The sequence below is a fragment of the Lacerta agilis genome, chromosome 4 (genome assembly GCF_009819535.1).
Source record: "Lacerta agilis isolate rLacAgi1 chromosome 4, rLacAgi1.pri, whole genome shotgun sequence".
Taxonomy (NCBI): domain Eukaryota; kingdom Metazoa; phylum Chordata; class Lepidosauria; order Squamata; family Lacertidae; genus Lacerta; species Lacerta agilis.
Genome location: NC_046315.1, coordinates 39,263,138 through 39,286,290, shown reverse-complemented (window position 1 = coordinate 39,286,290; position 23,153 = coordinate 39,263,138). Strand labels below are relative to the sequence as shown.

Genomic DNA, 23,153 nt, shown 5'->3' with positions numbered 1-23,153 from the left:
CTGCTCTGAAACCAACACAAAGCAAACAAAAACTGCATCTATCTAAAAAAAAAAGTACCAAAGCAAAAAGCCCTATAACCCTAAACACAATATAAAAAAGGATGCATAATTCCATGCAGCTGGAATGGGAAATTTTTGTACCGAAGTCTCTGCGCTAGGTATAGTCTTGGCAGCATTGCCAATGGGATACTTACCAGGCCGTAAGACCCTGATTTCCAGCAGGTTAGAGGTTCTGTCTGCCAATCGTGTCCAGCTACTGTTGTAGTTCTTCCGCCAGAGCTCTGCCACACATTGGTACTTTCCCGCCTCTGTGTCACTGGCCCTGCTGATGCTCAGGCGCACGTTGTTGCTGGACTCTGATTTTTCAATGGCTGTCCTGGTTCGGAAGCCAACGTACCTATCTCCCCACTGAACACCTCCATCCCGAGTGAAGGTGACCAGATCGTGAAACTCGGTGCTGCCTGCTGGCTGAAAGCGCCACGTCACAGACACTGGGACCCAGGATGGATAATGTGGTTTGATGATACATTGTAAATCAAAAGACTCGTTGTAGGTCACTCCAGGGGTGCGGGAGATGGCTGTAACTGCAAAGCCAGCATCTACCAAAAAGCAAAAGAAAGACAGACACACAAGGTGAATATTTCAACAGTAGCTGTAATAACATTGGCACGTCAATTTCTGTAACTACAGTAAGAAGTGCTTTCCTAACTGCAGCTCACAGGAGGTGGGTCTGGTAAACTCTAATTCTCAATAAATAAACACACATTAAAACAGGGATGGGCAAAGCTGCCCCCCCGGAATTCTACAAAACAACCCGATCTCTGAATTTTGGAGTTAGAAATTCAACAGACAACATACAAAAATCTACTGACAAACCTCAGTGTCAACAGCAATCTCCTTCTGCATTCTATATAGGACAAACAGGACAACCTCTGCACAATAGAAAATAATGCTCGCAAATCTGGCAATACTAAGAAATTTCAGCCTCCTAGAACACACTGTAAGTGACCTTAAGGTGAGAAATGACAATCACAGGAAGCCCAAAAAGCAATAAAAATGTGTAAAAAGTTATTTTTGAGTTAACAGTTTAAGATTACATGTAAAATGAACAGGCATACATTAAAAAGATTCATCAGACATAAAATTGGATTGTTTCTTGCAGTTGGCAGCTGCAGATCCCCTCTGGTTTGGTTTTTCCAAATTGTATCAATCTTAAACCCCTTTTTGGTAATTCCTATTATGCAGCTCTTGAGCAGGCAATATTTCTGATGAAGCGGGCTTTAGTCCCTGAAAGCTCTTGCCATAATAAATGTGTTGAATTGCTAAGGTGCTGCAAAAATCTTTGATGGCTTTGCTGCAAGAGGCGAACATAGCTATCCCTCCTGAAATAAAAATCCTCTGCAACTTTTGAAATGCTCACACCAGATATATGCACCAAATGTTGATGCTGGCCAGCTTTAATCCAGAATGCTATCCAACATGCAACACATGCCTGTGAATTCAATGAAATTTTAACACCGCTCTCTGAAGTAGGTGATAAGCTTGCACAAACCATAATTATTACAGTATGACTTTCCAGCCAGAATATGTTCAGAAGGCTAGCACAGGAAGGCTTTCTATGTGCTAGCAAATTCCATTTGTTTGGCCATACAGGACGGTGTGAAGGCAGTAGCCTTTGACTCTGTGCTGTTCAGGAAGCCTGTACCTCTTGACCCAAAGGCTACAAGATATTAATTAACAATGGCCAGACAGCTGGGACATTAATTGCTGCAAGCAGATTAATTTTAGCTAGCCAACCTTTCCCCAGAGCTGCTACAGAGATCTCTGCACACTTTCAGCAAAGGGCTCAGGGATTCTAATCATCAAAGGACGTCACTATGGCACAGCTCCGGCCCATGTAATTACAGCAAAAACAGGTCAATCTTTGGGATTAAAGCCTTTTGAAAATGTGTTTAATGGTTATCCAGGAGAAGAGGAAGAGGCTAGGGGAGGGAGAGAGTTAAGCACTCTCTCTCTCACACACATACACACTGCACTGCAAATGAAATCCAGGCACCTTGTGGCAATTGTCTCACCTGCCTAGGTATTTCAGACACAGCTTCAAGAGATTGGGAATGCAGAAGACACGGGTCCCCTCAGGCAGCAGTATACTTGATGATTTCAAGCCTAAATTATATTCTGAAGAACTCTGTGCGCGTAATATACACACTGCTCTAGCTGAGGAGTGGCAGTCAGTTTTGCTGTGCATCAGATGAACCACCTGATGTTTAAGCACCAGGGGCCTCCTGCCAAAAGATGGACAAAGTGGCAGCTCCTCTCGCTGAGAAAGCTACTGCTACAATCCTGTAACAATTCTAGCATTTAAAACTTCCCCACATCTTATTCCAGACTTCTGGTACTAGTCAACTGAACTGTCCTTACTGGTTTTCCTGGGGAACATGTGGATGACCTAGACAAGTTTTTAGAATAGGTAAAAATCTTGCTTCCTTTTTCACCTAATTACACTTACATTCTTGCTCTTCTAGCAAAGAGCTCAGCAAAGCCTACATACCGGTATGTTTCCAGGTAGCCTTCCAAACAGGTAGTTTTATAGGACCAGAGCTACTTGGAATCTACCTTTTAACTACATAGCATAGCACATCTTCAGATCCTTGCTTCTGGATCCTGGCTCAATATAGACATTTGAAGTGGAGCTCGATGCAGACTGAACACAACCTCTTAACCTGACCCCTTCCATAAACTTTTCTGAAAAGCTCAGCGACATACAAACCATTAAATCCTGCCAGCCACTTCTTGCCCTCACTAGAAATTCTTTAAATCTGCATCATGTAGCCTTCCTACACTCCAGCTGCCCCACTGAGCCTCAGTTCTGCAAATCTCACAAAATTTGATTTCCCTTTTCAGCTCAGCCTCCTCTTTTCCGTGCTGTTATTTCAAGGGGACTACAAATTAGTGGATACTATAGATGGTTGATGAGGGACCCTGTGTGAGAGGCAGGGAAGGGAAGATCTCCTGGGGTAGGAGGATGGGAGAAAAAAAAGGACGCTCCTAGTTGAGAGTCAGGAGGGTTCACCCATCTTTGTGTGGCACAAGTTAAGATTTACCTGTGAAAGAGGACTTTGTATTCTTTTCTTTGTTTAGTTTTTTTTTCAATGTATTATGAATAGTCTTAATAAAATCTTATTAAATAAACCATGTGTGCTATGATGCCATGGTGCTATGGCTCCCCGCTGCCACATATTGCCAGGAAGAAGGAAGGTGAGTGGGCAGGCCGAGTATGTTTCAATAACAACTAGTTTCATCCCCGAGTTTCCATCGGAAAACACGAGGAAAGGAGTGTGCAAGCTGTGAATAGGACAACAGGCTCCTTTATCTCCAGTCATCAATCACTGAGCTTAATTTTTTCTCTTACCAGGACATTTGTGGTGTCCAAATAACCGAAAATGGGAAAATGGATACACAAAACACTTAACCAGCATTGCATATATTTAATAGCACTTTTAATACCCACCCAGGGCAGTGATGGATACTGCAGAGCCATTATGTCGCTCCCCGATCATCTGCCACTCCCCATCCAGCCTACGTGTCCACTCTGTGATGCGACACTCATAGTGGCCCTCGTCTGCCTTGAGGCTGTTGAAAATTTCGAGCGTGAAGGATCCAGGACGTATCTGCTCCATCTGGATCCCACCATAGCTGCTTCGCTCAGCATAAGATGGGCCAGGGCGCAGGGTGCCATCCCGGTCAAGTTGCACAATGTCACTGCGCCGGTTCTGCTTGTCCACAAGTTGCCAGGTGACAGAGAGCCGGTTTTGGGGTCTAAATCCTGTGCGGATACTGCAGCCAAATCGCAGGCTCTCTCCTTCTAAAACACTGCTGGCATTGTTGGTCACCTCCACAGAAATATTGGTCTCTGCAGTTAAAGGAGAGTGCATGCAATTATATTTAGGGCTGCCTGGGGCCCATACATATACTCACTCACTACTTTTCTGAACAAAACGGCTCCCAAGGGACTGCATGGAAAAATACAACATGTGATCTAGCAGTAAATAGATACACTCGGTAGCTGATTTCTATGAATGTGGCGGGTCTAAAAAGTGCAATTGGTATTGGTAATGCTGGGATTATGTAGCTGGAAATGTTCAGAGGCAATCATGTGGACAAATGTGGAAGGTGATATAAACATCTGAACCACTTTTGTGTCTTCTACAGTTCTGCAATTGGAACAGAACTATGTATGAAATGCAGCTATGGGGGCCTATTCTGATAGCTACCGCAGATTCTAAAGAATCTCTGCTTTCATTTCAGATTCAAACCATGAAACATAAACATTCATGGCTAAATAGAGATATGTCTGAAAACAGAAGTTAAGCTGCCAGCCCTAGATGAATGCTAGCCAGTGCTAAAAATGGCTGAACTGTTGACCAGAACAGGCTGAACAGCACATCTTCCATCAGTCTTGAACGACTTCATAGGCTGCTAGTGAATTCACAACTCATAGTGTTGTGATGGCTTACCTTTAAAACCCTATGCAGTTTGTGATCCAGCCTTAATTTATGTGGGGTGGATTTTTTTCTGAAATACAACATTTCCACTTCTATAATCCTCCCCACTTCTATCATTTTCTGCAAAAAAATCTAATTTTGCATAATATCAATTAGAAATGTAATGAATGTACAAAATACAAGTTATATTGGCCAACTGGAATGGATTCAACACCAGTCAAACCTAAAATAAAACTTGCAATTAGCTTCCTTCAGCTAACTATCCTTGGAAGCACATATATTTATTTACATGAACAGCTCTTTAGGGATGCTAAATTTAGTATGCGAAATACTTTTCAGCACCTTTGTTTTTTGTTTCCTTGGGCTGCAAACATAACCATAGTTAGTAGAGAGTAAGCCCCAATGAGGCTTCATTCTGAATAAACATAAATAGGATTGTGCTGTTAAAATACACATAACATAGGGAAAATAAAGGCTATTTCTGTCATGCCTTACACATTTGCAAATATTCCAATAAAAATAATTTCCAAGAAAAGGTTGGGGTTTGTTGTAATGTGACATTTATAGCATGGGGAGTACACATTATTGATTTTCTCCTTTATCAAAGGGAAATGTGGTTTGTATTTCTGCTGGCACTACTTATTTTTATAATGTTTATGAATTTATCATGTGTTGAGCCTTTTGGGGAAAGTGGCATGGATAACTAACCAGTCAAATGAGCCTGAACTTCCTATGCTCATTATGTTCAACAAGAGCCAAGAAGTTGCTTTGTCTCATAACCATGTCTGAGGCCCAGTAACTCCTACAAATGCACACACACAACAGACAAAACCAACATCTCTGCTTACTGAGGGGCAGGACGGTGATGGGTGTGTTCTTTGGTCGTTTGCTCTCCCCATCAATAAATTCACCAGTTGATGTCTTCAAGCGCTCCGTTACCCGACAGTTGTACTTGCCGCTGTCCTCCAGGCGGAGTCGGTAAATTTTTAAGACGTAGATGCTGTCACTTTCTTTGGCCACTTTCAATTGTCCCAGAGCTTCTCGTTGGGCAAACTCATTGTTAAGGACCGGCACGGCATTCGCCCCAAAACTAGCAATCAGGGAACTGTTGAAGGCCCATGAGATGGAAAAATATCTCTTGGCAACGTTCTGTACCTCCAGAATGCACCTGAACTCCACTGGTTCCCCCACGGTGTAAGTCCTCTTCTCTGTCTCTAGCCGGACATTGATATCCATATCTACAAAGGAATAGAACACACACACAAGCACACACACACACACACACACACACACACACACATTCCAAATGAAATTGTGTCACAGCACTGAACACACAGAAAAAACCAACGAGAACTTGGAAATGAAGACAGTTCATACTCCGCCTACCCACCCTGATTTTATCCACCTCTTTAAATACTATTCTTCTAACTGTGTCATCTGTATAATGCTCAAGGCGGCACAGGTTAAAAACAATGCTTAGTAGAAGTTAATTTGGCACGACTGCCTATTAAATATATACCAATTTTCTGCAAAGAAAGAAAAGGCAGGAATAGATCTGATCTTTCTTTCCTAGTATCTTACTCTCTGCTGTTTTGAGAGATTATTCCAACCTCTAGGTACACTATAAGTTACAAACACATGGCGTTCTCCAAAGAATCATTGGAAGCCTCTCAAAGGGCTACAATTTCCAGCATCCTTAACAAACTACAGTTCCTAGGGTTATTTGGGGAAAACCATGTATGGTTTTGATGTGCCTCAGTTTACATATTTTGATTCAAAGGTTGAACTGTGTACCAACTTAGCAACAGACCTTTTACGGGTCGTGCACTTTATCGAGAGGTCTTGGTTCGCAAAATGTCAAATAGGATTTCACACGCTGAAAGTATCAAGATACAGGAAATAGGTTTTATTAATAAATCAGGAAAACATACCAGAACTAGAGCGAGTACTGACTGATAGGCCAAAAGGACACCACCATGAGCACAACAAAGGACGACAACAACAACAACAACAAAAGGTAAAACACTGCTTAGTAAGACCCTGAAAATAATTATCTCATCTAGATTTTGCATTAAGGAAAACAGGGTATTAAATGTTCAATATAGATAAATATTAATTGAGTAGAAAGGCATTAAATTAAATTAAATTTCATTTCTTACCACCTATGCGCAAAAGCAATGACCTGCTGTAGTGGCTGAGGATTGCTTGTGGTCCAATATATACAATGCATCACTTCCAAACATTACCTGTTTTTAATCTCACAAGAATGACTGTGGGCTATACTAAACACCTTAAAGCAGTATTTCTCAACCTGCTACCTTCCAGATGTTTTAGACTCCAACTCCAATCAGTCCCAGCCAGGTTGGCTAATGCACAGGGATGATGGTAACTGTAGTCCAAATCAGCTGGAGGGGACTAGGTTGGTGAAGGCTGCTAAAGCAAAAAGGTACACTTTACAATTGTTGGAAATCTTGGTTCTGCCTTTCAGGAAAATATTATTCCACCCATTCAAGAACACATTCATACTTGAAAGCTGAAGTCTTAGTTACCTGGAAGAAAGTCACACTAAACCAAATGGGGCTGACTCTTGAGTGGACAAGTAGAGTGAAAGTCAGAGTTGTACATGGCTTAGTGCAGCCTCCCCTAAACTTGGATTCTCAGCTGTTTTGGACTAGAACTCCCATCATCTCTGACCACTAGCCCATGCTTGCTGGGGATGATGAGGGTTGCCATAACTCTGGACCCAAGACCAGGAGAGGCAGGTTTAGTGATACATGGATGGGCCTCCCTCCAAGGTAGAGTGAAGGACCAGGCTACTGCATCCCCACATCCCCTTTCCTCCTCCAGCACAGCCAGGAAGACGTCAGCAGAGTTAAGTTTCAGTTTCAAAAAACCAAGGATCTTGGTTTAAAACCAACAGATTCATTTCACAATAAGCCAACTCCAAACTGTTGAGTTATGAAACTGTGTAGTTTAGCAGTTTTGTTATAAACCACAACACCTAGCACATAGGTAATGATAAAACCAAAACTCTTTGAAATCAAAATTCTCAGAAGAAATCCCCCTTCCAAATGTAAAGAAGGTGATGGTGTGGGAGCCAGATGCTTCACTCATCCACACAGTACTAGACCACAGTTCAGTATTGCATGTGAACTGTACTACTCGAAGACACAATGATTAGAGCACCTTCTCCTCTCCTTCCACTTCCCTCCTTCCCAACAGTGCTGCAAAAACACAAAGAATATTACAGTCTATGAGAGAGGTAACAAAAAAGAAGCTTGACACACTAACCAGTTCCTTCCACATAGACCATGGTGCCCTCCGAGCGCTTGCGGGTCATTGCGTACCAAGTGCCGTCAGGGTCCTGAATCCACTCAGCTGCCTCGCAGTAAAACTCGCCTTCATCAGAAGACTGCAGGTTGTAGATTGTAAGCTTGGACTGAGTCTCGCCTACTTTATCCAGGCGGATATCTCCACTGGCGTGCCGTTGGGTGTAATCACTTCCCGCACGCAATACGAAATCCCGGCTGAGGGAGATCACCTCCACGGCAGGCTCATCTGCTTTCCGTCGATACCAGGCGATAGAAATATGGCTGTGCTGCACGGTACTCTTGGATACCTCACACTTTAGCTCCAGAGAATCATGTTGCACTTTGTTTAGGGTCTGGGCTTCTGAGGTCACTCTGAGGGAGTCAGGAATAACTGCAGTAGAGAGACAGAGAAAGGACAAAAGTTGACATTTGGTGCTTAATGGGTCTTACAGAGGATTATGTGCAGCAAATAAAAGTTAAGACTTTACAAAGCAGTATGAAGATATTTTCACCTTTAGATCTCTAAAGGGAAAGCCCTCAGTGGGACTATAGCTCAAATAGGAGAGTCCGTTATCACTTCAGATCAGAGAGATGGAATCCATGATCATTCAGATGTGGGATTCCAACTCCAGCCATGGACGATGGTAACTGCAACCAAACAACATCTGAACAGTGATAGGCTCCCCATCCCTGGGGAAGACCCAACACCTCTAATTATAGGCATCTGTGGCAGGGACAGGAAAGGTTCTCCTTGTATGTTTTCCATGGACATCTGGTTGGCTACTGTGAAAACAGAATACAGGCCTAGATGGGTCTTTGACTTGATCCAGGAGGCTCTTATATTCTCTTCCTGAGGCTCTGAATACCAGAGTTGGCATTATTGCATATGATGGACAACTTGTCTTGAGACAATCTTATATCAAGCCACATTTAATCCTCAAGTCTGCTTCTCCAAAGCTGTTAGCAAATACAGAACACTACCTGCATATCTCCACTGGCAAATGATTCAATATACTAAACCAGTGTGTGCGCACAGCACCTCATTGCTACTGCAGAACTTAAGAGAGCCCACTTACTGTTGGGGATTTATTTTATGATTTTATGAAACATAACTGTAATCTTTAAAATTCCAATTATGTTCTCAAACCTTCAAAAGGAACTCTTTCCAGAATTTTCTTTTTAACATTTATACTACCTTAGCTAGGTTTTCTTTCTCTCATCTTTCTCCAAAAAAGCCATGAGATCAAATCTCTCTCCTTTTTGCTTATGTCCTTTCATTATTTAACAATGCCTGTGAGCAAAATTAAGATGCTGCACTCACAGAAACTATCTACTGCAAAGAGAGCAAATTACAAATTCAAGTACATATTCCTGCAATTTATGGGATTGGCTGTATAAGATATGCAAGCACCCTCCAGATGCTGTGTCTTGCATGCAGGGATTTTGAGGCCATCACTATTTCCTTATTGATATGGCATCAGCAAACATTCCTCTTGTTGGAAGACCTGAGTGGCAACTGAGGATTACACTTCATGCATCTGATGAAGTAAACTGTGGTCACAGAAAGCTTAGGCCGTGGGGATACTTTTCACACATTCAAAATCCACCTTGAGTCAGTGGAACATTAGAGTATTTTTTAATTTTGTAATTAAACAGCAAACACTAGCAATATGCCGTCTTGGGACTAATTCTGGTGTGCAAAAATATATTTATATTTTCAAACAGAATATAATGTATTTGGTTTTCTTTTCTCCCTACACTTTGCAGGATGTGTCATGTGCACCCATATCCCCTATCCGGATTATTAATAATTTAATCAGGCTGCAACTCAGTATTTTACCCATGATTCTCACATAATATTTAAAGCCAACTATGAATAATTTCAAAAGCAGATTAGATCTCTTCTGCCCTGCAGCCATGACACTCGCTTCGAATTTAAAGAAAATAAATCAATCAATTAAGTCGGATGCAAAATCTGTATAGCAGCATATGGCATTACTTCACTGATCTCTCGACAGATACATTAAAAGGACAGTAAAACTGAACAACATCTGGAATACAGAACTGCTTTGGACACACCCCTTTGCTTCGCCCTTTGTGAAGATAACCTATATGCAGAAACTTTCTACTGGAACTTGTGAATGGGTTCCTAGATTCCTGGTGCATCTTAAACTGCACAGAATCCAAGTATTGTTATGTCTAACAGCAAACTCTGATTCTAAGTACCAACAAGTTTAAGTAAACAAACAGGATTTCACCAGAAATGGAGCTACCAAGACAGAGGTATTGGCATGCTCTGGGGAACCACGGCATTTATGGAAAGATATTAAAAAAATAAGAATGAACTTAAGGGGAACCCCTCCCCGGGCAAAAAACCCCAGCCCATCGAGAATGGTTGTAGATCAAAGATAAATGCAAAACTTGTGAGTGTGGGGTGACCAGCTTGAAAAGAATGGCAGGTCAGAAGCCTGAATAGGAACATTCCCATTAGGATTGAAGACACTGCAAAATTTTGGTTTCGGGTCTCACTCATACATATCTATATTTGATGGTATTTAAGGAAGGCTCAGATCTAGTCCAACAAGTTGTCTACTAAATAGTGATCACCTGATTAGTGTTTAAATGGGTCAAAAGCTACATACAGGAGGTACATTAGGGATAGAGGGAGGGGGGAAAGGGAAGTCATCTGGTTTCAATGAAATAAACTGAAAAACCATTAACCAGCTGATAAATCATATGACTAACAAAGGACCTTTCACATCCAGAACACATTATTGTGTGGCCCAATTCTGTAGAACACCCTCAAGGCTGAGATCAGACAGCCTTGTTGAACTTTCAAAGTAAGCTTTTCTGATTCCGTGGTTATTGTTAACTGATTTTTTTCCTTATGTATTTATTTCATAGCCTCAGAAGCTACAGTGTTAAGCGATATGTAAAATGTTGAAATAAATTAATAAACATGACACAAGCCCCTCTGAAGTGAATGAGACTGGCAGAGCTGAGGAATCTTTTTGGACAGCTCTCATTCATTTGAATGGGTTTTCAGTGGAAGATGTCCCCACTTTATTAAGCTTGTGAGCCACCAGAGAAGGTGGAACATGGGCAGCAAGCAAGCTTTTGATGGGAAAGAGACAGAAAAAGGAGAGCAGAGCAGATTGGAAGCCCCCTTTAACCAGGAGCTTCAAAAGAGCTAAACCAGACAGCACTTTAACACTTGAGATATTAAGGAAAGCTGAAAATACAGATGCTGCTGCTATTTTCAGTCTGATTAGGCGAAAGGAGGATTAGTACTTTTGTGGAGACAAGACAAGGGGAGGGAGACAGGCCATGCTGTTCTATTAAAGACCCGAGTCCACATTAAGAATGTTTGACAGCTTCTGTAACGTTTGAGGTTACCACTAGGTGGAGTCGAGGTAGAAAAGATTGTAATTAAGCAAAGAGATTCAACTAAAACAGTAAAACCGCAAGAAGGAATTAACACAAATGAGAGAAATGGCCTTTTTTAAAAAAATACAACTAACCACTTTTATTTTCCTTAGAAAAATCTCTTTAAAAAGTAGCAGCCAAGAAAGAAAACCCGTGTGCATTCTGAAAATACACTATATTAATTGTTAGCCTCATTTTAGAGCCAGATAAGTAAAATTATGCCATGGTATACATATTTCTGCACTTGCATGGAGAAAATGCAGCCCGAATATTGATAATGATTAAAAAGAATTGGGAATACAGAGGAAGAGGATAAAAAGGGAAGCTGTTATACAAGGAAGAAGTGAAGTGAATCTAAAAGGAGCAGAGAAGGGCTAAAAGACAGGAATACCGTGCAAGTTAAGTGTGAAAGGAGACGAAAGAATAGAAGGAGGAACAAAAATACTTTGAGAGTGTGTGGGGAGGAAATTTAAAATAAAAAGGCACCCCCCCCAACAGAGCAGCAAATTCTGCCCAAAATGAGGCTTAAGTCACAATACCTCCAAGACCCAATGTTTATACTTAGCATTAAGAAAGCTGAACTCCCTGCCAGAAGGAAATTACAAAAAAATCTAGCAATTTTGAAAGAAATATTAGACATCGAAGAAAATGTCAATAATTGCCAGCTTAGTATGCTAACTTCAACCTCTGCTCCCCTTTACAAACATTTTGCAGTTGGAGGACCTCAGGAAATTTTAGCCATCTCATGTGGGCCCTTGGATAGATTTTGAGAACCCCTTGGTTCATGGCTCACTGTTGCACCAAATTCGGCTGATGAGAAATCAAACCATAAGGGGGCGGGGGAAGGTGATGGTTACCTTGCCCCTCTGCAATGCCCCCTCTCTGCCAATCATGGCTGAGTCACAGAAGAGCAGTGCGAGGGGGGAGGAATGAGATAAATTAGTGAGAAGCACACATTCATGCAAACAAAACAAGAGAAACACCAAGTAAGAGCCCAGTGGAATATAATCCCAGACAGGTCACATGAAAATCAGTATTCGTACTCATGGTGCAGGAAGAGGGGGTTCAGAAAGGATACCTTGCATGCATATGCATCCACAGGGGAAGCAAGAGTTAAAGAAGTAATGATGTTTCCACCTTAAAAATGATTAAAGGAATTTCCTAGAGTCACTACACATTAGGAAAGTGCAACTTGTTAAAGGTAATTAACACATATTCTCATTAACCTTACATTTCTTTGTGCTCCGGTGAATTATAAATGATATGGAAGTTCATTCTGCTTTTAGTTGCAATAAAATACACCTATGAATTCTTTCAACATATAGATGACTAATGCACTTTTTATACCAGAGATTAAAGCATCCTTTAAACGTCTAAAGAGAGTCAGAGAGGCGTGAGTGTGTGGGGGCTGAGGGGTGGGGGGGGAGAGAAATAATTAGTATAAATTGCTTTAACTTGTTTTTAATCCCCCCAGTGATTAATTTTTTTAAACATCGGTAATCCTGTAATTGGGGGACAAGAAGCTACAGTTAGAACTGGATATGGAACAACTGATTGGTTCAAAATTGGGAAAGGAGTACGACAAGGCTGTATATTGTCTCCCTGCTTATTTAACTTATATGCAGAATTCATCATGCGAAAGGCTGGACTGGATGAATCCCAAACCGGAATTAAGATTGCCGGAAAAAATATCAACAACCTCAGATATGCTGATGATACTACCTTGATGGCAGAAAGTGAGGAGGAATTAAAGAACCTTTTAATGAGGGTGAAAGAGGAAAGCGCAAGATATGGTCTGAAGCTCAACATCAAAAAAACTAAGATCATGGCCACTGGTCCCATCACCTCCAGGCAAATAGAAGGGGAAGAAATGGAGGCAGTGAGAGATTTCACTTTCTTGGGTTCCATGATCACTGCAGATGGTGACAGCAGTCACGAAATTAGAAGACGCCTGCTTCTTGGGAGAAAAGCAATGACAAACCTAGACAGCATCTTAAAAAGCAAAGACATCACCTTGCCGACAAAGGTCCGTATAGTTAAAGCTATGGTCTTCCCGGTAGTAATGTACGGAAGTGAGAGCTGGACCATCAAGAAGGCTGATCGCCGTAGAATTGATGCTTTTGAATTATGGTGCTGGAGGAGACTCTTGAGAGTCCCATGGACTGCAAGAAGATCAAACCTATCCATTCTCAAAGAAATCAGCCCTGAGTACTCACTAGAAGGACAGATCCTGAAGTTGAGGCTCCAGTACTTTGGCCACCTCATGAGAAGAGAAGAATCCCTAGAAAAGACCCTGATGTTGGGAAAGATGGAGGGCACAAGGAGAAGGGGACGACAGAGGATGAGATGGTTGGACAGTGTTCTCGAAGCTACTAACATGAGTTTGGCCAAACTGCGAGAGGCAGTGAAGGATAGGCGTGCCTGGCATGCTCTGGTCCATGGGGTCACGAAGAGTCGGACACGACTGAACGACTGAACAACAACAAAATCCTGTAATATTGCTGTATATCATTTGCTGACAAGTTTTCCAATTGGAGATGAATCTTTTCTACAGGCATGTTTACTGTTGTGGGTTCTCCTTGTAAGGTAAAGGGACCCCTGACCATTAGGTCCAGTCGTGTCTGACTCTGGGGTTGCAGCGCTCATCTCGCTTTACTGGCTGAGGGAGCCGGCGTACAGCTTCTGGGTCATGTGGCCAGCATGACAAAGCCGCTTCTGGCGAACCAGAGCAGCGCACGGAAACGGCGTTTACCTTCCTGCCGGAGCAGTACCTATTTATCTACTTGCACTTTGACGTGCTTTCGAACTGCTAGGTGGGCAGGAACTTAACTATAGTTCTATACAGGAGAAATGCAGTACAATCCTCTACGTGGCTAGTCAGAAGTAAGCCTCACTGAATTCAATGGGACTTGCTCTAGCAAAGTGTGTATAGTATTGCAGCCTTAAATCCCTAACATACATTCTTTTGGGCCGTCAATAAAGCCATGTTTTCCAGTGCTCTCTGAGGAAGTGTATAGTTTGGACTGCAAACTCCACAGCCATGCTGGCAGGGGCAGACGTGCTTTGAAATCCAAAACATCTGGAGGGCACCAGATTCAAAGACAGCAAGGTGATTATTCCAAGGACCCTCTGGCATGAAATGCTCAGAAAAGTTCATGAATATCGTCTAGGAATTGAGGAGGGCACAGTAGGTCATGTATTGGCCACAGATCAACTGGAATATTCCTAGTAACCTCTCCTCTACAGAATTTAGTTTATAGTTGGCTGCTGGTGTCTGCTAAGTTTTCCTGCAAATAAAAGATAAAGTGAGAGTAGTTTAGAGACATTTCCTAACAAGAAACATTGGGAGGGTTAAAAAAAAAAAAAAGATCCCTGGAGAATGGTCTGAGGGGTTGGAGCCTGACTGGCAGAAGTTCTCAGTTAGTCAGATGGGCAGGGTACAAATAAATTGTTGTTGTTGTTGTTGTTGAATGTGTAAGTGTATCTCTAGAGGAAATGGATAAAGCAAACACCATTAGATGTACTGCTGGATAAGTGTTTAATGGTTATCATACAGTGGGCCCTTGGGTTACATTACCTTCGGGTAACGCAATCCTCGGGTTGTGAACGCAGCAACCCCGGAAGTGTATACTTCCGGGTTTCACCGCGCGTGCATGCACAGAAGCGCTCAATCGTGCCACGCGCATGCGCAGAAGGGTGCTTCTGGTTACAAAGTTTTTGGGATGCGGCCAGGCCTCCGGAACGGATCCCGTTCGTAACTGGAGGTACCACTGTATTTGTTTAAAAACTAATACAAATTTGTTTTTGTTTTTAAGAAAACAGTTTATTGTTGTAACTATTTAATGCAAACACTATGATAATCTTTGCCTCAAGTTATTGAACCCAAACTTACTACACAGATTATTTTGTAGCACAAATATTTAAATGGCACATTTAAGAGCAGAATAGTGCACCTTTCACTTATTAGCAACTTTTTTAGCTCTTAAGAAGAAAAAGAAAAAACCAAGAACACTACTCTTAAGTTTACAGAGTTTCTTTTTTTCAAACAGAAGTAAACTTTGCAGTTTATTATAAATTTCTACTGTCCTGCTACAGCAGAATACTTTGTAGTTTATTAGATTTCCAGAAGGGGATAAAAATTAATTGGCTGCTCCTGTACACCAGTACTGCTGATAAAGCCTTCCGATCACAATAGCATCCTTGTTTGTGCTGTAATGATTGTGTCAAATGATTAGATTGAAAGAAATGCATCTGCAAAAGGAACTGGATGTGGTCAAATGGCTGAGGAAAAGGGGGGTGGGCAATTGACTGAACCTTTCTTTTCAGACAGGAAATTAGGTCAGCTTTCTGACTCAAGGCCTTGGAAGGAGTTACTCCTCCTGTGGTGTTACAATCCGTTAGTCATGCACTATACCTGATCCACATGCTCATTTAACACAATTAAATCAACCATATCCAGCATTTACAAGAGTGCATTATAATCTGATGCTGCTAAAAAACATTACAGCACCAGAATACAGCAGATGCTTGAAGCAGGCCCTAATCTGCATAAGACCCTTGTTGGTGGAAGCTTGGGGAAACAGTATGAACACAATAAGAAGGGACTATGGATCAGCATCTGTTGCAAGACTGGCTGGACTTTGCGGGATTCACCCAGCAGACCTCAGCTTTCTGCGAACTGGTATAAGGCACAGGGGAATCATTTTCTATGAATAAACACAGCTTACTCAGAAGCTATAAGGCAACTGCTCCACTGGGAAATCAAGGCTACAAACAAACAGGAAGCAACACCAAGAAAGAGGGCAGTTAGCTTGAGCTTGGCATCAATACCATCAGCAATAAATAATCATCTTTGTAACAAGATTTGGAAGTTTTTCACGGCACTGTTTATGGTAAATACAAGTATGTGTTTGGCATGCTCCCACTAAAGGAGCAAGATCTTGGGCATTATATCTTTGAAGCCAGGCTTGTTTGTGTGCTTACCTGCCTTTGCCAACCTGGCTCTTTCCAGATGTTTTGAAGTATAACTCCCATCACTGCAAGCCAGAAAAACCATGGGAGTTGTAACCCAAAACATCTGGAATGTACCAGGATTTCTAAGACTGGTGTATATACAATGGACAGCACATATTTTGAGATAGCTACCAGGTCTTCTTGGATAAAAGATAAATTTATAGCTAACATTTGCTATCTCAGTGGCAGCCATGAATGACATACGTGGGCCTAGACTGGATCATAAACTGGCAACACCTCCTCTGGAGTTAAGATGATTATCTCTGATGGGGACACTCACGAATCACACTGGCAACTTGCCAAGAGCCCAAGGGCTCCAGCTAAGCATGTTTAATGAGAAAATAAATGCATGCAGCTTGAATTCTGGCCTTTTTCCAATGCCTACCTTGATATACAAATAGAAGTCTCTCAGCTAGGAAATGCAAGGGTGGGGGGAGAGAAAGAATCCTCACAGTTCATTAGTTAATGCTGAAATGAACAGTTATGTGATAAAAGTACCTGGCTAATGATCTATGGGCTAGTTTCTTGTGTAATGTACTGGACATATAGTTAAATGTGCCACACCCAGGAGATTATGCTGTTTCTCCCCTCATCAGTGTCTGTACCTCTGAGGCACATTACGATCTCCTGCCATCTGTCAAGTCCATAACCAACATTCTTGGGCCAAAGTTTGTCTATTATCCTGCTGATGAGCACTATCTGTGCTTCATGCTCCAGCCCATTTTCCAGGCAGCTTCTGAAATGGGTATCGGAAAGCGTTGGGAGGCAGATTATCAACACTTCCAATTTTACCTGTTCCCAACTCAATATAACCTTCGATATTCAATCCTAAATAGGGCTGTCAGTCGATTAAAGAAACCTTGGTGGATTAGTTGTATGAATTTTAGTTGGTTAATCAATCTAATTCATTTAATTATCCAGTTGCTGGGGCAGACAAGTGGGAGAGTGCTATTGTGCTCATGTTCTGCCTTTGGGCTTCTCATATGCCTATGGTCTGTTACCAAGAGAGTAGAATACTGGAGGAGATAAGCTTTTGGTCTGATCCAGCAAAGTTTATATTTATGGTCTCAAATTTGCACATGAAACAACTCTGAAACAAAAAAGCTTGCCTTTGGTTAAGATGATATGTACTGTGATAAATGTGTGCATTTTCTAAAAATAGATATTCCTTCCTATGAAGGAAAGAGGAATACTACCTCTTTTAAGATAGTGGTCAGCGTATGTAAGATTTCTTTCTTTCTTTTACATCTATTATTATTACTATTTTTTAAAAAATAATCAAGGCATTGTTAATTGCCTAAAAGTTTGGAGAAAAAACAACAATTGAATAATGCGGTGCTACTCCGAAAACAATCTCCTCAGGGTAAAGGTGTCTGTTTATATGGGTACGGAATAAGTTTGGTCACCACAGGTTAAGTCCTCAATAACAAAACTGGAGAAAAGAGGAATATGTGGGATGGCAGTGGGAATATGTGGGAACTTGGCCCTTAAGTAAAAGTGTCCAAATATTTTTAAATAGAAAGGTGTACACCATGAACAAATGGAGATAAAGGCTCTCAAGGGGGGAAAAAAATAAGCAGCAGCATAGGAGCCTACTCCTAGGGGCTGGTCTCTCTGCCCCCCTCCCCCCAAGTATTTGACGGGGGCAGGCCCCTTAAAAAGGTGGCTGGCATTGCCATTCAAATGGCATGTACACCCCACATCTTGTAATCAATTATGCATGGGGGTACTACCCCCCCCCCATATTTTATTCAAGTTGGCACTCCTGAGTGGCAGGAGATCCCTCCAGAAACAACTTACAGTGTTTTATCCACAGAGGAACAACCCTTTAACAAGGAAACTGGCTTTCAAACCTACATACACTTTCACAAGATCTGTCCATTCTGAAAGAGGAAAGATTAGTGCAAATGTGGCACTAATGGCTGACTCTAATAAGAAACATGGCAAGCTAGCTAGCTTTACTAGAAGGTGTGTGTCCTTGAAGTTTCCTTTGTGTGGGAAAGAGAAGATGATGGAGTGGAAATCATGCTGAGAATACTGGGGGTGGGGGAAACTGAAGGGTGCATATACACTTAACGTCAGCTTGTTAAAATATTTTAGTTCTAATATTTTTGTTTAAAACCTGAATATTTTAACGCAACATATAATGATACGAACATATGTTACCTCAATTACAGTTTTCTGACTCACAAATTCAGCGCTTGGAGGGTTCTTTCTTCATGCCCACTGCCAATTTTGGTGGCTCAGAAAAAAAATAGTTTCTTTCTAAACTGATTACATAATTTGTTATTCTCCTCCTCGATGAGGGAATGTGGAACGCTTTGTTATTATTATTTATTACAAGCTTGCAATCAAAATTTAGAATGTAGCAGGGCAGAGAGGAACGTAAGAAGCAAGGCTATGAATATGAATCAGGGCTAAGGCAGGGATGGAGAACCTGCAGCCGCCCGAATGTTGCTGGAATACAACTCCCATCATGGCTCACTGGTCATGCTGGTGCTAATGGGGCTTGGAGTCCAGCAACATGTTGGGAGCCATAAACTCCCTATTCCTGGACTAAGGGATTAAGCCAGGGGCTTTATTAAATGATTTAGGGTTTTTTTTTGGGGGGGGGAGGCTGAAGGGAACTGAAAGGTCACATCATATTGGTGTTCTGGGAGGCAGTTTAAGTGAAAAGGGGCAGGAAATGAGTGGAGTCGTAAGGCAGTAGGAGACTGAGGCTCCCAAAGTTGGAAAAACTGAAAATCATAGCTGCACATAGTTCAAGGTACAAGGCTAGGGAGAGTTTTTTAAGGACAATACAGTGTTTGTACTGGAGGGAGAGGGAGAAGCAGAAGGGAATTTAGGGTAAAGGGTTTTGAAAGGACCAAGGTGAGATCTGAGGGATGAGTGATGACTGATTTTGGCAACAGAATTCTATGCGGTTTGTAACTTTCTCTCCAGGTAAGACCACCTTGCTACTTCTTTAATGGCCTTTCGTTGCATTCTAAATAGCTTCCTTTTTAGGAAGGCTTTTGCTTAAGTATTTCTTTTTCAATTGCTTCTCTGGGTGTCATAACATAAGAAGAGACCTCAGTTGCAGCTTGTGGCTTGTATGAAAAGCACTAAACTAAACCATGAGCCCAGCCTCAGCTGACAGGTTAAGTTGAACAATGACAGCACAGCATCAAAATGAATGGGGTGGAGAAAAGCAGCTGTGATCTTGTGGGAATGAGGGCAGTGTGTCAACGATGTGGATGGATATTTTCAAGCAAAGGTAGATAAACCTCCTGGACAGAAAGAAAAATTACAGAAAACCTGTTAAGCATCTATATCAGCTTGCACCTGAAGTCCAAATGCGATTCAACCTGTTGGAGAAATAAAACCATGCTGCTACACATGACAGCTTTCTTTTTCCTGCTTAAGTATTGCAAATAAGAAAATGATTCTGTGAGCGAGAAACATAGCATCATTAACAGCATTCTCTTCTATTACATTATTCTGCGTTTCTTACTGTAATAGAACCATCAGTAGGTTTAGACTTTACAGCCAGATGGGGTTGGAAGGGAAGAGGAGAGTTGTCAACATCCATCTGTCTTAAGAGACAATGGAGTGTGCCTCTGGGGGGTGGAGCCGAACTGCTGTGTTAGCAGCACTGAAGTGACCTTCCCGGGGCACAAGCCTGGGCACTGTGTACAGAGGTCCTGAGCTGCTCAGATGACAAGACCGCCTCGCTGATGTGGTCCAAAGGAAAGCAGAGCAATAAATTTTGCAACAGCTTAACCGCAGGAGTTGCCAGGAGGAGGTGTACAATGCACCACCCAACCATTTTAGGGACTCTACTCTGGTTTTGTGTAGGGTTTACTCCTTAGCCCTTTCTTCTCCCAAAGATATTCCACAAGGCAGCAGAGGTTTAGGATCAGAGTTTTTCTTTTCCTGGATGGGCTACAGTCCCAGGTTGATGAGCCCCATCTGCCCCTCACTTCCCTCTACAGCAGGTGCAGAAACTGCCTTCTTGACCGTTGGGCATATCTAACCTGGCCATTTCTTTATTTTATTTTGTTTATATAAATCATCCTTTCTCAACTTCTAGCTGATTTGGATTACAGACCATTGGCCATGTGGCTGGAGCAGATGCCCAATAAAACATGAGAGGCATCAAGTTGGGGGAGGAGCATCAAATCAATTGTCCATCTTGTGCAGGCAGAAATCTTCCCAGGGACTGAGCCTGGAAATGCCACCTCCATCTGTGTGTGTGTGTTTTAATCTTCTAGGTGGAAGAAATATAATCATAGTGACAGCGGATCAACACTGTTGGAGAGGTGCAACACAGCCACTACCCAATATACTCTTCATTTTATAAGCCACCTAGACTATGATTCCTAGAGGATTCATTGCAGTGGCACAGCCCACACTAGCTTTTGTCTACCATAAAATAAAAAGTTTGGGAAAGGATGCATCAGAAATAGTTATAGTATTGAAAATTGGTTTCTGGAGGCGCATGAAATAAAATGAAGCCAATGCCCCTGCCTTTTCTTTTCCTAATTGATTGGAAAAAAATGTTCTTGAATAAAACAGCAGCATACACAAGCCCTTTACAATAGCTAGTTTTAGGGCTTTCTCAGCCTCCACAAACATTTTTATTTTATTGTGTAACAGTGAGATTCCTTCATTCTCATTATTTTTGTTGAACCACCAGGACGGGTAAAAAAATTCCATGGTGAGTACAAGGATTCTGTTATTTTCTGCTATGATTTTTAAATAAGCACAGCTGAGTATCCTAAACTCTTTCCTGCTTCTCCCACCTTAGGCAGTCAACCTTTGTTGATAATACTCCCTACATTATCTTGAGCTGTACCACTCAACCAATCTTAACAGTAAAGATAAAGTTCTATTAATTTAAAAACAAAGGAGGAAGTTAGCCTTAAGAGGCCAATTGTCCTAAGCTTCATAATGAGCCTTAGCTCTAGTCCTGAAATGTCACAAAGGGGGAGAAACCACTTTTGTACACAGTCTACAATTTTATTCCTGTGCAATGCCAATTAACGCTAATATTCTGCAGATCTGCAGCTTAGCAATTACCGGTATCTGGTCTAAGTGTAAATTTCTCCCCCCTTGCAGTAAGTTATAAAAGCCTTCTTGCACATGAGTCTAATGAGATTTATTGGTTGTGTTTTTTAAGCACCTCTACTACAGGAACATAGTAAGCTGCCTTATACCAAGTCAGTTCACTAGTCCATCTAACTCTGCACTGTCTATACTGACTGGCAACGGAGACATTCCCAGCCCTACTTGGAGATGCTGAACCTGGAACCTTCTGCATGCAAAGCAAATGACCTACCATTGAGCTATGGTCCTTCCACAAATGCTTTCTCTGGATGTACTGCATGAAGGTTGCAATTTCCATTCTTGACAGTGCAAGCAAAGAATGGAATCAGGGTACAGGTTGTGCACGCCCCATAATAATAGTGCAACTCAACTGTCAAGAGAGTACAGATTTATCTGTTCCAGAATGTTGGTTTTTGACTTGGAACATCTGCAACCATGCAGAAATAATTTGTGAAGGTATCATTCATCATCCTTCTTGAATTCGATACACAGAATTTCAGCCCTCCCCATTGCCCCTGCATGCATGTTAAAAATGAAATGCCACACTTTTGTGCAAAACACAGTAGGCCTTTGTTTTATATAATCTGTCCACCAGCTACTTCAATCTGATACAAAACATGTGGCTGCGGAGATCATTCACACAGCTACTCATTTCGCTGGAATTTCTAGAGCTCCTTCCTTAAAAGGTAGCGCAGCATATGTTAACCCAAAATGGTCTGGCAGGCTAAGAGATGACAGAGGCAAATTCCCACTGAAACTACTCTGTGAAGAGCTTCATCTGCTGTTTCTCCCACACCCCTTCCCCCACATGAACGTCACATTCCAGAAACTTACTAACCAAGACATACAGTTTCTAATTTGTTCTCCTGCCAGGATAATGCAAGCCAGATATTCTTTCAAGCTTCTTTAACATTTATACCTAAGTTCCCTAAGACAGTGTTTTTCAGCCACTGTTCCGCGGCACACTAGTGTGCCGCGAGATGTTGCCTGGTGTGCCGTGGGAAAAATTGAAAAATTCAAAAATATAAATTACTTTATATATAGTCAATATAGGCACAGAGTTAATTTTTTTAACATTTTCTAATGGTGGTGTGCCTCGTGATTTTTTTCATGAAACAAGTGTGCCTTTGCCCAAAAAAGGTTGAAAAACACTGCCCTAAGATAGCATTTGGCTTACTTATTTAAAGAATGAACTGATGACAGAGTACTATTGCTGCTTTTGACCAAGATTTAGGGGCCAACTAAACTCAGTGTTGTGGAGTATGGATGCGGTCTTTATATATTATTTAATGTAGAGATGGACCTGCTTTATTGGATAAGAAGGGGCTCTATACCCTGGACTTGACCTCCATTATAGCACCTAAGAACATAAAAACAGCATGTTGGATCAGGCCAGGGGCCCATTTAGTACAGCATCCTGTTCTCTGAGTGGCAAACCAAACGTCTATGTGAAGCCCATAAAGCAGGACCAGAACGCAACAGCTCTCTCCTCTCCTGCATTTTCCCGCAAGCATACTGCCTCCAACAGTGAAGGTAGTCCAGCACTGCTACTAGAAGTGAATCAGGGTGCAGAGAGCAGGGAGAAAGGTGGAAACGAGTTTAGCTCTCTTCATCCATTTGCTCCTTTTTATGTAAGAAGTGCATCCCCTTGCTTTATCTGTGAATGGGTCAGTCATGGACATAAATACTTGTGGGTGTCTCCCCCCCCCCAAATCTCATCTTTCTTGGCACTTGCCTACAGTCCGCTTTGCTGGCTTGGCTCCTAAATAAGACAGTCTTAACTCTTGCCTGTTTGCAATCTGCTCTCTTG

At 41.9% G+C, this 23,153-nt stretch overlaps 1 protein-coding gene across 2 annotated transcripts in view; it reads right to left on the bottom strand.

Annotated features, from left to right (window-relative positions):
• The window catches only part of IGSF3 (immunoglobulin superfamily member 3), a 108,470-nt gene that overhangs the window by 30,184 nt on the left and 55,133 nt on the right, over positions 1-23,153 (bottom strand). The window contains exons 3-7 of one of the 2 annotated variants that reach the window (XM_033146794.1): positions 7,797-8,207; positions 6,437-6,457; positions 5,354-5,743; positions 3,512-3,913; positions 195-599 (exon numbers count right to left, since the gene is read on the bottom strand). In XM_033146794.1, the coding sequence (XP_033002685.1) occupies positions 195-599; positions 3,512-3,913; positions 5,354-5,743; positions 6,437-6,457; positions 7,797-8,207 (1,629 nt within the window). The remainder of the gene's footprint in view (positions 1-194; positions 600-3,511; positions 3,914-5,353; positions 5,744-6,436; positions 6,458-7,796; positions 8,208-23,153) is intronic. The other variant, XM_033146795.1, reaches the window with a different exon arrangement.